The 17,327-nt window shown below is 38.5% G+C and overlaps 1 protein-coding gene and 1 long non-coding RNA gene across 3 annotated transcripts in view; one reads left to right on the top strand and one right to left on the bottom strand.

The window, feature by feature from the left end:
- Positions 1–7,712: 7,712 nt before the first annotated feature.
- LOC148038040 (uncharacterized) overlaps positions 7,713–17,327 on the bottom strand; it is a 48,786-nt gene continuing 39,171 nt past the window's right edge. The window contains exons 9-14 of one of the 2 annotated variants that reach the window (XM_087668232.1): positions 9,582–10,379; positions 9,361–9,483; positions 8,972–9,271; positions 8,795–8,856; positions 8,586–8,634; positions 8,310–8,494 (exon numbers count right to left, since the gene is read on the bottom strand). In XM_087668232.1, the coding sequence (XP_087524358.1) occupies positions 8,448–8,494; positions 8,586–8,634; positions 8,795–8,856; positions 8,972–9,271; positions 9,361–9,483; positions 9,582–10,379 (1,379 nt within the window). In that variant the 3' untranslated portion in view covers positions 8,310–8,447. Of the gene's footprint in view, positions 8,635–8,794; positions 8,857–8,971; positions 9,272–9,360; positions 9,484–9,581; positions 10,380–17,327 lie in introns of both variants that reach the window. The other variant, XM_087668222.1, reaches the window with a different exon arrangement.
- LOC148038041 (uncharacterized) lies at positions 11,205–12,175 on the top strand. Its single transcript, XR_015688902.1, has 3 exons — positions 11,205–11,333; positions 11,440–11,526; positions 11,681–12,175. It is a non-coding gene; the product is annotated as an uncharacterized LOC148038041 (long non-coding RNA).

Raw genomic sequence — 17,327 nt, 5'->3', positions numbered from 1 at the left:
CACTTACAGAGGCATGCAGAACAAAAACAAAACAAAGACATAGTCTTTATAGAAGCTCAACAGAAGGTCTACATAGGGTCTATAGTACCATTTAGAAGGTCATCACAAAGCATTTAGCTCAACTAAAACCATCAAGAATCATTCAATAGGCTTCCAAACACTCTTAAAATCTATCAATCATTATTTCAACCTCTCATACAGAAAGAAATCAAAACAAAACAAAACAAATCATAACCTATTAGCCACTCAATAAAACCTTTCAGCACACCATATCTCCATTGAAAAACATCATTAGCTTCTCAAACCTATTCAACCTTATCCAAAACTCTCTTAAACACTTCCAAAACAATCGTTAATCATTCAAATCATACAACAATCACCCAAAAATCCAAGAAAAAATAGCCAAAGACACAGTCATATCAACCCCTCAGTATGCACAATAGACGTTTTAAAGCATGGATATACCAAAAGGGTAAATACAACTAAGACCTCCACCCTTATATAGGCCAAATTTAGGGTTAGAGTTAGACCCTTGCTCTAGGGTATGCTCTAGGATAGTACTATGTTTATGTTTTAAGGTTTGCATCCCTTTTGTATTTTAGGGTTTGCCTCCCACTTTGTGTTTTAGGATTTCCACATTGTGAATTAGGGTTTGCCCCCTCTTTTGGGCATCTTACCTACTTTTTGGGCTCTAGGCCAGTCCTTGCATGAATCATAATTTTACCTTAACCTAATTAGACCTATCATATGCTATTGCAATTACATATTCATGTGTGCAACCCATACAATTGTTCTGGGTGCAACAAATACAATTGCAAGAGATAATACAATGTGCCTTGGAGTGAGTTGGCTCTCAAAAAAGAATACATCCATGATAGTAATATGATCTCCATGAAGTATAAAGAATAATACAAGTGCCCAAAAATACATTGAAGCTCTCTAGAAAGTAGTATCCTTCCAAAAAAAAAAATGACACTTATGCTTTGTTTGTCTTTGACTTTCCTTGAATTTTCCTTTGATTGTAGCATTCCATATTTCTATTAACATTGAGAAATTTAAGTATGTACATAACCATAGGCTCACATAAATTCATTCCAAATCTAGCCTTGGAAAACATATGACCAATTGACACCGTGCTAATTACATACACATAAATAGAACATTAAGTAGTATTAGCAATTGTAAAGGGCCATTATCATGTGGAGGGCCATGATAAGGACATAACTAGTAAGCCCTTATCATTTGGAGGAGTATAACACAAGCATCACTTAAAAGTACACATTGTCTGCTTATGGGCGGACAAAACCATTGTGAGCTACTAGGAGACACACTATTCCCTAGTTTATGACCCTAATGAGCCATCAACTAACAAGAGTGTGTCATATGGATGGGTGTGATGGGCTTCATCATCAAGTGGAAAGGAAGCTTAAGTAATTTCTTCCATACATTTTCCTTATCCTTGCACTTGTCACTCGTCTTAGAGGCCCAGATCGTCTAATTACAAGAAATCCTACTAAAAGCTATTCATGTAGGATAGCTCTATATTCTAATTATGATATGTTATAGATAAAGCACCCCTACAAAAGTTATTCATGTAGGATAGATCTATATTCCGATTATAATATGTTTCGGTTACATATCCTCTTTTCATAAATTCCATAAAGATGCATTCCAACCATGTATTGTACTTATTGTGTTGTATGTATAGACACCTATTTTATTTCATTGATTTAGCCAAGTGATCTAAGTTTCAAACCTTTTTGTTTGTAGCAATACAATTCTTAGCAACATCAAAATTGGCAGCCTAGGAAAGTGTCAACTTTAATCAAGAAGAGAGTTCAAAGGAGGGAAATCCACAAGATTGGATAAACAAGTGTTGGCACAAAACTTGATTCATGGAAGAAGGGTCTATTTCATGAGCAAATGCTAGTAAGAAGTGTATAATTTAGGAAAGAAAAATCTAATGCATTTCTTATTTTCTCTATCTTTTTTACTTTTTTAAAGATACGCAGACACATTGATACTACCACACACCTTCACTCCCCTACTTTAGACTTCCGTATTTAGCATACATACATCTCACACACAAGAATAAAACAATGAAATACACCCCTTCTTTGAGTTTGACATTAGAAACATTGCATCATGTGACTTTGGACTACATTGCTTAGTTTTTCCATGCCTTTTTTCTATCCTTGAAAATCATAATTCATTGTATAAGCACCAACTTTCTAACTTCAAGATCCCTATTGAACCTAGATCATTTCTATATGTTGGTAATATCTACACTTAGTAAAAAGTAGACACAATAAAAAAGTTGTTGGAGCTACAAGTAGAATGGAGATTGCAGAGAGAGAGAGAGAGAGAGAGAGAGGAGACAAAAGGCATTATGTTTGTGGTGCCTCTAATAGCTCTATGGTGTTATGGTGTTACTCCTCTAATAGCTCTATTGTGAGTAACACCTTATTACCCTATCACTCAAACAATAAAGAATGAGTGTATACACATGTAGTCAGGGTTAGTGAGTAAGATGGGCGGATGGCCACATTGACCTTTATCCCAAACCTCCCACTTAAAGGCCAATGTAACTTTAAAGAAGAAAAAATAATAAAAGAATGTGTGAGGTAAATACATGTAAGGTACCCTCACCCAATGCCCCATCAAGACCTCTATGATGCACAAAATTTTTGAAGGTGAGAAAGTCTATATGGTTATCATAAGTATGAACTTTGACAAGCCCAACTCACTTATCCTCAAGCGCCTATTATAAATGGACAAAATATGTTACTAAAACACATGTTAATATTATCATAACCAAGGGGTAAATGACAATGTTGAATTAGACCACCTTCAAAGGAAAGCAATGGCATATGTCCTCATTGATGTCAATATGGGTTTGACGGCGGACATGGTTAATTTGACTAAACCACAAGAACAGGCTTGTAGATAAGCAAATGATATTTGGTTGTTCTCGGTGGCCATCATAAGTTATTACTGGATCCAAAGTCACACCAAAAAATGGCATTACAAATCTTTGTTACAAACATAAAGCTTTGATGATAATGACAAAATAATAAAGAAGTGACCATTACAACTTGATAACAATGCTTATAACCTAGAATAATTACAAAATGCATGACAATAAAAAATATTGATAACACTTGGAATAAGAGTCTACCCAAATCAAATCTCATGATAATATAATGTTTGGCACATGGCTTCCTCGCATGCCTCTAAGGCTAAAACATATTCAATTTCCATGGTACCTAATTCCATGCATGAGATTGCATTACTATACAAGGTAAAAATCTATCATGTGGTTAATTTTTGTTTTCAACATTCCCTATATAGTTTGCCATCTATCTACCCAAGTACAACGCTACTACTTCTTCCAAAGTTTATATATGTATATATCCCTTGTTCCACTCGAGTATCTCAAGTTGCATCTCACCACTTCCCAATGCTTTGTTGACCACATTTGATATGCACCTAGTCATTATTCCCATTTGTAAAAGCAACATCCCAAGCAAGTTGCAATTATAGCATATATGAGACTGCTCACACATGATGAATATGGAACCTTGGCTATTTTAGCCCTATCCTCATTAGATTTTGACAATCACTCATTACTAAGTTTTGCAATGGAGTACTATTTACCTTCCTTTTCTCCATATTGAAATGTTACAACACTTTGCTAATATAGTTCTTTTGGGGAAGATAGAGCGATCTCTTTGTTCTATCTCTAATATTGCATATACCAAGAATGTGATTCACATGTCCCAAATCCTTCATTTCAAAGGTTTCCATTAACCTTTTCTTTGGGAAATCAATCTCATATTTGATTTTCCAACTATCAATATATCATCAATATAGAGGATCAACACTTTCAAGCTGTGATCTTTAGCCTTTGTAGTGTATAAGCAGTGATTTATATCACTTCTCTTGTCGCCATGAGGTTGCATAAAGGCATCGAACTTATGTACCATTCCATACGGTCTTCTTTAATACATAAAGATCTTTTTTAGCTTACAAGCACGCTTCTCTTTGCCATGTTTTACAAAACCCTTTGGTTGCTGCATGTAGATCTCATTATGAAGGTCATCATATTTAGTATCACCGATAACCTTCAACTTATAGATCCACTTGGATGGCAAAGTATTTTTTCCCTTTGGTAGCATTCATATCCTCCTTCTTATCCTTTTACTCTTGCTTCCATTTGTAATAGTCCTTTCAAATATGATATGTTTTACCACAATGGAAGCATTCGATGTCTCTTTGGACCTTGATTTGTTACATGAATGCCTACACTCTTCATTCTTACCTTCATACTATTTTCTACCTTTTTTTCTTAAGTTATCAAAACTTGACTATTTCTACCTTGGTCCATGGATTTTCTACATATCTCTATAGCCAATAAACTGCCAATAATTATTAGTATAAAGGCCAATGGCCAATAGTTGGGTGCATACCCTCAAACACTAAGTATTACTACTTACAATGTAATCAATGAATAAAGAATGGGTCATCCATAGCCTATATCTACACATTAGCTACCCAAATGGAAGTTATTGTCCTTTGTAATCTTATGGAAGTTGTAAAGTTTTTATTAGAGAACCCCCCCCCCCCATTTTTCTCATATGGACAGTGAATAAATGACCTAGGCTTTATAGCCATTTTCTAATAGTCAATGCTTCTCTCGCCTTGCACTTTTCTTATGAATATTCATCGCATAACCTCACGGTCTAGGTCAAAATCCTTCAAGAGAGTTGCTTCTTCTTCTTATGCTCCACTAAACTTGGCCTCTATTGCATGGTCTTTAACTCTTCTAACGCCACCATGGGCTAAAATGGAACAAAATTCATATTTGATTGCACCTCAAGTGGAACCACTTCTCGAATGGATGATTCATCTTTTGATGATGCATCTAGAAATATCACATGACAAGGAACATCTGAGCTTCTATCCTTTTTCTGGTTTAGTGCTCTTTGGCATGAGACACCATCGTCATATTTCCTTACAAAAGGTTGGTGGTCAAAGTGACAAGAGCCAGTAATAAACAAAATCCTAGTTTGCTTGAACCACTTCTTGTACATCATTTATATACTTTGAGGACCATTAATTAGCCCAAAAGGGAAACATTCTCATTCCATTCATCATTGTGGGGCCTTCAACTAGGGGGGTTATTGTGACTTCTTCATCGGTAGTGTCATTTGTTGATTGTATGAATTCCTCCTCGTCACTTTTAGACTCATTCTCTTCAACCTTTGTTTCTACTTCTAGAAGAGTTGTGTAAGAGAAGAATAGGCTTTTTGTTTCCAACTTCTCTTTTGTCTCTAGCTCCAAGGTGACCACGTAACAAGGGGAGCAATACATCCATGCATCAATCTCCATATTAGAACTAACTTTATAAGTTACTCTTAGATCATGCATGAGGTATTTACCCATGGATAAGGGCTTTGCTTCTCTTGGGAGATGGCTTATTGTACCCACTGCCAAGGATTATGCCTCCATTTTCTTTGGAAGGATTTACCTTATAGCTTCTTCTTCTCTTGAGGTTTTGTCTACAATTTCTTTGGCAAAGCCCAAAGAGACTTCTATGGAGATGGATTTGTTTTCCTTTTGAGGGCCATATGGTTCAAGATTACATTATTTGGTCCCCTATTTAGGGTTACGATTCCTTTGAACCAATTCGTCCTTACCCTAGCTCCAGATAGCTACGTCCTTTCCCATAGAAGTCAATAAGACATCTCGTAGAAGTTAGGTTTCACTACAAGATAGATCAACCACAATAATCTCTTCTTGCCAAGGTTGTTTTGACATAGAAGAAGATGCCCAGAGGCTTTATCCTACTTTGATCCGCTAGTCGAATGAGCCATCAAGTAGGATGCATGACCTATAATGCCAAATCCTTCATCACCACATTTATCATACCTCCAGCAATAAGTACATCTACAATGAAACATCCCTCAATCCATATGCAAGTCTATAGAGTGCTAGAATCCAAGAAGGCATTGGCCACCACATCCACTTCCTTCACCGTCTCTAAGGCTCTATTAGTCTTAGTTAGATCATTGATGGATTGATAATCCTTAGTTCATATCTTCTAGTTAGAATGCTCTTGAATATTTTTTGACAAGTAGGGGATAACAACAACAATTGACAAAATGTTAGTTTGGGCTAAAACATGTCAAGGTCCTTAATCAAGTCATACTCCTTTACTGGTTTCACTAGCTTTTCCAATCAGCTTGGAAATGGAGCGATGCCCGTTTTCATTTTCCTTCTCGCTTCAAGAATAGACTGCATTTCTTCCTCTCCTAGGATTAAGGATATTCTCACTTCCTCTGACTCCTAGACTTGTTGGTCCACCTCCTAGACTATCTCTAGAGTCACCAGTTCTGTTGGTTGGGCTCTGCACTATTCTAGCCTACTATCTTATACTCTTCTATGCCTCTGCTAGCAATTTGAATTTTAACATCTTTCCAAGGGAATCATTATTTTTTAAAATTATTGCTTCTTTCTTCTTGGCATACATAATCATGGCTACTTCCAACTCCGCCAAGTTTAAGGTAGATTCTTGAACCTTTGGTTGGCTATCTGAGGTGTTTACACTTGCGTGGGCTGGACTCACGCAATCTTTTGGAGTGTGGTCATGTCCTTTATATTTACTGCATAAGGACTTATAGCCCATTGATCTTCCCAAATTAGGGCACTCTGAAAAATATGGCATTTTTCTCCACACTAATAACATTTAACATTGGCCCTCCAACAACTACCAAATTGTCATTCTTTGTAACTTTGGGATGGGAACCATTTAGGGCCAAAGTTAGATCCAAACTCTCTAGTTGGCCTAATGTTCTAGGTTGTCATTTTAGACTCCAATAGATTAAACCTTACTTCTTCCTTTCTCTTTCTTCAATCATGTATCTTGTTCAAAGAGCATATATCTTCTACTCTCCCTTAAAAATTAGCAATGTGATTATGTTAACATGATGATCATCAACATTTGCTAGGCACATATGGCTAGAAAGGGAACTTTGATTGGGTTGAGCCATTTGGACTTTTGTAAAGAGTACTACAAGGGTATCAAAGCATCCGTCCCCTACTAGTTCGTTTTCATCTCTAGCCTCAGCTTTCTATCTTCTCACATATCTCTAGAGATGCTCCAATGCTTGTCTCTTTATTGACTCGTTCATTTAAAAATTCGATACCACCCACCTTTCAAGCATCCAAAAGGACATTCACACACACACGCACACACACACTCTCTCTCTCTCTCTCTCTCTCTCTCTCCAAAAGACCTCTGTCACTATCTTTGTAGGTGAAACCTACATCATCCTAGAATGAATATTTTGGGGGGCAACCCCTTCTCATATCCACATTTCTTTCTAGCAACTAGTAGGTGGCTGCTTTTCATATTCCTCATATGCGTGAAGGCACCTAGTATCTTCAAAAGTCTCTAAAAAGCGACTCCTCACGTCAGCTAATCCATAGGCTACTACTTCCAAGGGAAATTGTGCTAAGACCTCGTGAAGGGTAATAAGGTTGAGTTGGTATTTTGGACTTACAAGCTGGAAGCCCGATGAATGTTGCGTAATGCGTGCAAACAACAACGTTGCAAAAGAAAAAACAAGCATTTGCAAAGAAGAGTTTTATGATGTGTTTGTGCCAACTGGAATGCTAACATATTGATTGGAATTGTGTCCTTATTTTTACAACTAAAAATTAATTTGCCTTTAATATTTAGTTGTAAAAATGACAAATGCGCGTAATTTCATTCCGACATACCTCCAAGGTTTATGAAGGTTTTTTCAACCATGTTTCTCATGAACACTGGACCACACCCATAAGTCTTCAGAGGACCTGCTGACAGAAAGACATACTATTTCCCATTGAAGAACACTCCTTGTTAGAGAAACTGGTTTCACAATACCAAGTTACCCATCAGTTTCTGCCAGTCAAGACAAGTATAAACATTTGAATGTGACAAGGACCTACAGGCCTGCAGAGAACCTGACAGAAAGACGTACTTCCTGTACAGCTCGAAAGTACACTGTCATTGAACAATGCTATTCTGAGACTAAGCCTCTCCTTCCACACTATCTCTGGTAGATAAACTAATGGTACGGACAAAATTGTTCTGTAATATACAAGATGGAAGATTTCAGCAGAAATCAACAGGTGGCATGGTAGCATGGAGATACACTGCACAGGAGATGTTATACACTCTGAAAAACTAGAACCTTCCCTCTGTATGCACGCTGCAGATTCCTCAAGTATCAAGAATCAAAGACCCCAGCTCTCAAGTAGTTCTGCAACATGTTCACCTGTCAAATACCCTATAATGGCTGTCAAAACTCCGCCAAACACATAGGCTGCCACTGTCCGAAGATAAGACTTGTGTGAGACTTTAGCCTTCCCCAAAGAAAGCAAAGTCACACCTACTATTGTCACACCGCAGCACAACATGAACTTCCTGTCCCTGTTGTCTGTCTCTCTGAAAGAAAGTGCATATATTAATGGTGAAAGCACACCAAAAACGAAGTAGGATATAAGAGCCACGGTTCCATGCAAAAGCAGCGTCATACCAACCACATCTACGTAATGATCTTTGTGATGGTGGTAGAGATTCAAAACCTGCAACATCCACATGTGAGAAGAAAATCACCATTAAGAATATATATACCTTCACATGCACCTGTTCGTAAGATCTTCATGGATATGGAGTTCGGAACATGCCCAATATGGGCTAGCATCTTTTCAAAACAACCTAAATATCATCAGACATGCCACTTACATTGTGATAGAATCCAATGAGCCCAGATAGCAATGTAGCCACACCCATATATACAACTGTGCCTGTGAACACATTTGTAGCAATATCAGGACATCAAACACGTACACAATAGTAAGCTCTTTCGCACCTTGTTAAAATGCAATGATCAGACGTTAAGTAGAGCAAACTGCTTCTTACGAGTGATAGCATTGCCGCCTGCTGCTGAAGATGTAACACCTAAACTGGCGATGGAGATGTCAAGACCACCGTAAACAATACTTTTAAGAATCTCCCAGCCACCTGCAGCAACCTTCGCTCTAGGAACCGACACTTCAGTGGATGGAACTGTCCCCACTTGTACATTTCCTGAATCCCTTGGTGACACATCAATAACTGCATCTGATGTCCGTTGACTATCACCAGCTGGCTGTGATTCCCCAGTGGTCGGTTCCCCTTTTCGCGGTGCTGGTAACAATGGCTCCAGAAGGCTCTCACCATCTACCAATACCATAAACACATCCCTTACATCAGTTAAGCATTTCCTACTCGTTGATCAGTTTTCAATCTCGACATACTATTGATTGTACCTGAAGACTTCGACAACTTGAAGACAGAAACCAACTTTCCAGGGTCAGATCCCTTTATATCTTCTGAAGACTTTAATATAGAGACGATGGCTTCTCCCTTGAGAGGCAATCTAGGATCATTATCTATAATGGTGTAAAGAAGGTAAAGTTAGAGCTGGTCTGAAAAGATCATACATGCATTAAAGAGAAAAGAATGACAATGTCACATGGAAGAGGAGAACCTGAAGTCACTTTCCCCACAGACCAAGAGAAGTTTGGAATGTCCCAGCCAACCTTCTCGCCCTTGTTTGTGGGCTTTTCAGTGCTAGAAAATTCAGTCCATGTCCTGTCTGGTATTTGACCCTTTTGTACATCAAGCATCTGTTGGACAGGATGTTGTACTGTGGTTGTGCTTGTCTCGATAGAAGAAGTATGTCCGATGGAAGGCCAAGGCATGAAGGTACCTGTCTGTACTTTTTGAGGCAAGGGATGAATGATTTTTGTTGGCATTTGGTCTTCAATATCTTCATCTACTTCTTCAATTTCCTGGACATAAGCAGAGCTTGTGGATGTAATTGAAGTGAAGGGACCAGATTTGGAAAAGCCAAACTGTACATCTTGCCACATTGGCCTCTCCCTGCTTCCTTCTGGCATGTCCTTGGCTGAAGACCCTACCTCTCCAGCTAACAATTCTGGAAGTGCATAACCTGTGGAAGGCCTAGTTGTGAGTGTACCTTGTCCAAGCAACCCTCCATTCTCCAAGTCCAACATGGCAAACCCGGTGGATGGTAAAGATTCTAGAGAATCCGAGCCTAAGTTGTTTGTCGAATCTCTGTCTATTCTAATTCTTGCATCCATCGTATTTATTGTCTGATCCAGTGTAATCGATTGAATGAGTGTCGAAGTTTTCTTTGGTTTATGCCATTTCAAATCATCAGGTGGCTTCTCCCCTATGTAATCCTTCTTTTTGGAGACAACTGTGTATACATCTGCTTCAATCAGCGTCTCTTCTTCAATATATTTTTTGACCTCTTTTGTACCTTCGGTGAGAAAATCAGAACAGGAAGGATAAGGATCTCTCTCTCTCTCTCTCTCTCTCTCTCTCTCTCTCTCTCTCTCTCTCTCTCTCTCTCTCCATTTGTGTTTGTGCACACACGCAAGCCACGCGTGCATGTGCAATGAAAGCAGTTTGGGCGAAAAGATATGAGCCTCTGCAGCATACAGACAGACAAAGTTTGTGACGACTATCAAGTGGTAATCAACTTAGTTCCAAAACAGGAAAAGATCTATTAGTCATCTGGTAGATCAGGCTGTAAACAAGTTGATCATCTTGCATTGACTATTAGCTACATGGCTTACAGAAGTAAGGTGTCACTTAACTGTGCAAGCAAACAAGCTCTAAAAGGTTTGCAGAACCACATTTGGTAAGCAAAGCCATGAGGCAAGCTCGTCAAGTCTTGAGAGTTCAATGCAGCATTCAAGGTATGGAGGGCTGGAAAGTATAATTGTAAGGAATTCTGATTCTACTTCATGTATTTGGTCCAAGATACTCCTATGGCATTCACATGCCAAGAAAACATCCAGAGCTCAGAAGAAATGCATTGTGTTTATGATGGACGGGAACATCGATGGTGGTTCATCCTCACAGAAGTCTCACCTTTGCCTCAAACGAGTTGTATACACTGTTCTCAGAGAGGTGATGGCCTCTGAAACGACCTACATTTGAAATGTTTTGGACCTACATGAAGTTTCAGGCATGTTGTTTCTTTCATTTTCTGTCTTGTTAGAGTTTGTATGTAACTACATAATTGACTTTGTATGGAAACCACTGGATAACAAGAACCGCAGGATATAGCTCTGGAGCACCAACATCTATTAAGGGCTTATTTATGATGGGATGGGAGAGTTTGATTAGTAACAGTACACGCGAAAGAATACACCATATTTACTTAACAGTGCAAATGTTAACAGATCTGAAATAGGAAATCATGGAGGTAACACACAGATCGTAACCATGTATCACTTTTAGATCTAATGCATGAGACTTGTCAAGTAGTTTCATTTGTATCTTACACTCTTTTTGTTTGCGCTACATCCAAGACAAGGGGGATAATGCAAATCGACAAGTGGCACAGATCCGGAGGACCTGTTTACAGCCCTGCCCTTGACTGCAGTTTCCTTCTTAAGGTAAATCTTAGATAGCCGCCAGTGGGTGGGGCTTGACATCTGAGACTCGTAAAGATAATCTACATTGATTTTAAAAGATTTACTTGGGTTGTCCGCTTTTTCCCTTCTTACCTCGGTGTGGCTGTCTGAAGATAGAGATGCATGTTGGATGCAGGAAGCTCCATAAGTTATCGTTGGATTCCCAGCTCGTCTTAGAGCTCTCAGTACCAATATAGAGAATAAGGCATGCAGTATCGTTTCTGGCCAATGCAACAAGTAGTCTAGATTCGGAGAGCTGTAATAGAGAGAACTACTGATCCAGCTCTTCTTTTTTTGGGGGGGAATGAGGTTTATGACCTAATAAAGTCATTGTTGTCATACACCATCTTCAATTGAGACTGCAAATGAGAACTACTGATCCGGCCTTTTTGAAAAAAAATAAAGTTTATGACCTAATAAAGTCACTGTTGTCACACGACATCTTCAATTGAGGACTTGCATGGTCAGCAGTTCAGAACTCCAAACTCCTAGTACCTTCTTCTAAATTCCTCACAACCTCAAAATGCACACTATGTTCATTACATGCAATTCAAATAAGCAATAGTGCTTCTTTTCATGGCTACATGTACTTTAGAAGATCTCTGCACCAATCTCTTTCCGAGGGCCTTGATCGAGGATTGGTGAGACCTCAATATGGTGTTTTTCATGACAGCCTTTGAGCTTCTTTGGCCGCATTAACTTAAAAGAGTGTTCAGCCACTTTCTACATCGATAATCAATACAACATCTTTCCATCCAATAGCATAGAATTGGAATCTCATAAGATTGAAAATATGCTGAAAGACAAAGAAATATAAATCTGGTAGGCGAGCAGACAGCACAGAAAGCATACCAACGCCCAAAGAGAGATTTCAAAAAAACTGTGAACTTTATGCATGAAGCTAAAATGTGCTCTACAAATAAATCATGTTAGCATCATATATAAAACGATCTAGAAAATTCAAAAGAACATGTTTCAGGCTCGACGAGGATTAATCCCTCACAAATCATATTTACTTTCCTGACTTGGGGTTTGAACTCATCAACATAACAGCAACATCTACAATCAAGAACATCTCACGAATGACCGAAATTACAAAAATAAAAAAGAATGATGTAAATAAGTGCTTTTTGTGCCCTTAATATTGCAAGGTTAGAAGGAAAAATGGTTGGAAATGGTTAATCTTAGCCATAAGAAGTATGGTTCCACCCCTCCCTCTGCAGCGTTGTGCCATAAAACAGGTATAGAAGGTTGGAATCACAGGACATCAACAATGCTAACAATTCCTCTCAGCAGTTTTCAGACCCATAAAACAGTTTTATTTTAGATATAATACAATGTTATTTTGCTCATATGTATTTTGAACTCCAAGGAGTCAACTTGGACTTCATCTTACTGTTCTCCATCCTTACATCAGTGGTCTAGTCACTTGTGGAGGTAGAGCTGCTACAAATGTCTTAAACTTAAGCCATTGTATATATAAGTGTAATGCAAGACTGCTTTAACAAACAGAAGTGTTAGTTTCTGTAGTTCCAAAGTGAGTCAGTTTCCTGGGTTGACTGAAGGTATTCCATAACTGCTCCGAGGGAGAGACAGAAAGCACTGGTCTGTCAAAATCCAAGTGGCAAGGCTTTGTGATTGTAGTTCTCAATTTTGATATCTCAGTCTTCCTACCAAGTAGGGGCACGTACACAAGATCTGCAACATAAATGCATATGATATGTAACTTGTAATTGATCATTAGTAAGTTTTTCCTATTAGTTCAAAATGTAAGCAAAGAGTAAGAAACCTACATCATGAGCCTTTCTACTCTCACTCTCTCAACTTTCTGTCATCTCACTTTCTAGCTTGATTGAACAACCCTCAAAGGTCAGCTGAAGCAGGGAATATCAACCTGATAACAGCTGAAGTTTAGCTACATGTACTACTCTTTCAGACACAACCAATTGTATGAGAGTTCAATGGCTCAGCTCAATCTACCCCTACCTGAGTACCTAACAAGAGCATTCTCAATATGCAGGAGGGTTTCCAGTGCAAACCTTCAAAAATATGACTTACAAGGGGAGCTGAATCTCAGGAAAAAGGTAAGCATGCGTGGCAATGTCAACATTGACTTGCATTGATTGAATACTTTGCATAGGGTAGGAAGATGTTAAAAATTCCACTCTCAAAGATGAAGATGCAAAATAAAAGTCACACACAAGCTTGTATCAAGATAAAAACAACCTTCATTCTCCTTTTTCTTTTTTGGATTTTGTTTCTTCTTTTTCCTTTTTTTTCTTTTCTTTTCTCTTCCCCCCCCCCCAGCATGACTGAGGTATGTGTTGGAATGTACACAAGTATGGTGTCTTATCAGCAAACACCTCCCCTCCATACCTCCCTCCAGATATTGACTCACGGTGCAACAACACAGTTTTCTATTGGTGACACCAACAGGTCCACCTCATCTTTTTGTGAGCACCATCTCCTACTTTGAGCCTGTCAATTGAGCCCCATCGATCCCTACTGTAACATTTCTAGTCTTGCTCTCCTTCCTCTTCTTTTGCTCCAGCACAGCACACCTAGAGACATTACTGAGAAGTCTCAGACAAGAATTCCTCGATCCATGCTCATCTGGGTAACTGTGTCCCACCTGGAACCCATCATTGGATATAAGCCAGATAAAATGTGTATCCTCTGAGGAAACTATATGTCACCTACTACAAGACTGCCCCAATTGGAGCAACAGCTGGCAGTTCCTTTCTAGCATCATTTCTTAGCAGACTCTGCTCACGCCTTCACAGATGAAGGTCCACCTTGATTCATTATGCTTACTCAGACAATATCTTGGGCTCTCCATTTGGTTAGCAAGAGATCTCTTGGTCTCCCATTGCATTGACAGGTATCATTACTACTGCCTGCCAATCAGGCAGTCTGTGGTTGATAGGAAGGAACTCCAGCCTCCAGCACCTCAATACTGCATTCGTTTTCTCACTGTTCTCTATGGTATATGGCAGTTTTCCACTGTGGTTGACAAAATGAAAACAATATTTCCCTGAAAAACAAAATGATTTGTGCATCTATGGTGTGCGACTGTGGCATGACTACGATGCCTCATATCTAGGTGTTCACTTCCATCTGTAAGACTCTTCTGCACAGGAAGAGTCTTACATCCATCTGTTTGCCACACACAAGCAAGGGCACTGTCCAGTGTCCACCTTCACCCAAGTGTAGACAAGCTTTGTGTCTCACTTGCCATTGAACTTCTGAATGGTCAATTTCTTCACCATAGCTGCTTGTTCCTTAGGTCCTAATTGCTAAACTCTAACAGAAGACCTTGATCACTCTAGATCTAAGATTGTTGAGGAGAAAGAAGAGGCAATGTTAACAATGCTCCCTTCCTCAACTTAGGACCAAGAGTTACAGCTTACTTTGAATAGCCTGAATTTCTTGAAATAAATTATGAAGTAGGCCAAAGGTTTAAAATAATTACAAAGTCGGTCAAATTATTAAATCCCACTTTTGACCATTATGACAATCATCAATAGGATCATTTTAAATGTCTAAAACTTTGATCAAGTACGTATCTATGGTTTAAGAACATTTTTCACAATCCAAGAGAGGGGGCAAAAGCAAGGCCACAACAGTCCTATGTGTGTTCACACACATCATTTCCAAGATATGTTTACAGATCCCCCCTGGGAGTGATGCAATGAACAAGAGCTGCACTCGTGTATACAGAAGTGCCAAGCTCGATGGACAACGATCAATCCACAAAAGGGAGTAAGACCAAAGCCTTACAAAAAGATTTGAACTTCTCACATTTGTCAAAACATCTACAAGGTTGTCCTATGTTAGCACATAGACCAAGTTGACCTCTCCTACAATGAGCCTCTCCCTCACATGATTATAATGCACCTCAATGTGCTTAGGATGAGCATGGAACACTTGGTTCTGTGCGAGTATCAATGTGCTCCGACTATCAATGAAGATGGTAGTGATAGATAACTATCCAACACCCGAATTCGCCAAAATGCATCTGAACTAAACACAATAGTAGCTGTAAAAGCTGACTGTACTCAGCTTTACAACTAGAAGTGGCCACATTGGGTTGCTTCTTGCTCAACCACAATATGCACAAGTCGCCAAGCAAAAAGATGAGAATCTGAAAAAGTATGGTAAGTCCGCCGGCAATAGCGATTCCCCCTTGGATAAAACAGCCCAAGTGCCACTCAAATAACAAAAGATACATTTTACTATCTACCAATACTTCATGTTTGGGTTATACACAAGCCTACTCATCTATCAAGCTACAAACTGAATGTCAAGTTCGTATAGCATACATAAAGCAAGCATCCAACAGCCTTCTAATGGAGAAAGACATCAAACCAATATTCGGCATCATAAAGACTCACTTCAAACTTGTCTCCATAGAAGTAGCATTGCATTTCTCAAAATCAAATCTCTACAATAATATCTCAACATACCTTGTTTGGCACAAAGCAATACCCCCATCACACTACTTGGACTCAATGCCCAAAACCATGATGCAACAGGCTCAAATCTCACATGTAGGACCAATGAGAGGCATGCCATCAATATAAACCATAATGGTTAGAGTCACATTACTCTCACACGTGACATGTATTGGACTACTTTAAACCACATGTAATCAAGTATATATGTATTCTCTCATACCAAGCCCAAGGGCCAAGGTTCTTGCTTCAGACTATACAGTGGCTTCTTCGATCTGCATACTTTGTTTTCCGACCTCTTCTAAACAAAACCATCAAGTTAATAGACATACATTTCTTCATGCAAATTACCATTCAAAAATACAGTTTTAAATATTCAACTGATGTACATTCCAACCATTATGAGCTACCAATGCATAAATGGTATGAACTTTTGTCATATGGCAAGTGGAAGCAAATGTTTATCATACGACAAGTGAAAGCAAAGGTCTCGTCAAAGTCAATGCCCTTTTACTAAGCATAACCCTTTGCCACAAGTCTAGCCTTACAGCCATCAACACTACCATTTGGCTCATGTTTCAACTTCTCAACCCACTTAGTATCAATGGCCTTTTTGCTAGGAGGCAAGTCACACAAGAACCAAATGTTATTTTTTGCAATGACATCACATTCAGATTGCATTGTAGCCACCTAATTTTCTGAATTTTGTGCCTCTTCAAAGTAAACAAACTCATTCTCGTTACACATACTAGAAACAACCAATGCATACTACATAACAATCTAATGCATTAGAGATACTATGAGAGCCCTGTGTAGTTCACTATATGTATACCCTCTATATCACGTGCGTTCAAGATCTATTTATAAATATCATTATTTGTGAAATTTTCTTTAATAAAACATAACCATTTTCTATTCAACCTGTAAGTAATCCCTTAATATGGGACCCTTCCATATGTAAAAAAACGTATAAAAATTGTATTTTAAAAATCCCTTATGTTGAACCCACATGATACATACATATATTTATGACTAACCTCCCCAAGTTGAGAGCCAAAACAAGTATGCCTAGATAAAGATGCATCCCATTTACTATTGTGTAAAATTTGCACTGACCATTTTGGCATAGACTTAGAATGCTTGATTTCTGCTCTTTCATCAATAAGTGCATCATTCACATTTGCATTGGAAATAGATTAATTTGTGAATTTATTAGAAACCTTCATAGGCTCAAAATTTGTCTCATTTGGTACTATATTTAACTACGCACCATGAAAAAGAGACAACAAAGTGTCATTCATATCAAGTGAGCATATTTATCTTTTTGGT

Source organism: Lygodium microphyllum, chromosome 3, assembly GCF_053477565.2.
Source record: "Lygodium microphyllum isolate KBCC chromosome 3, Lygodium_microphyllum_v1.1.10, whole genome shotgun sequence".
Taxonomy (NCBI): domain Eukaryota; kingdom Viridiplantae; phylum Streptophyta; class Polypodiopsida; order Schizaeales; family Lygodiaceae; genus Lygodium; species Lygodium microphyllum.
The sequence above is the reverse complement of the archived record's forward strand: the minus strand, read 5'-3'. Positions and strand labels throughout refer to the sequence as shown.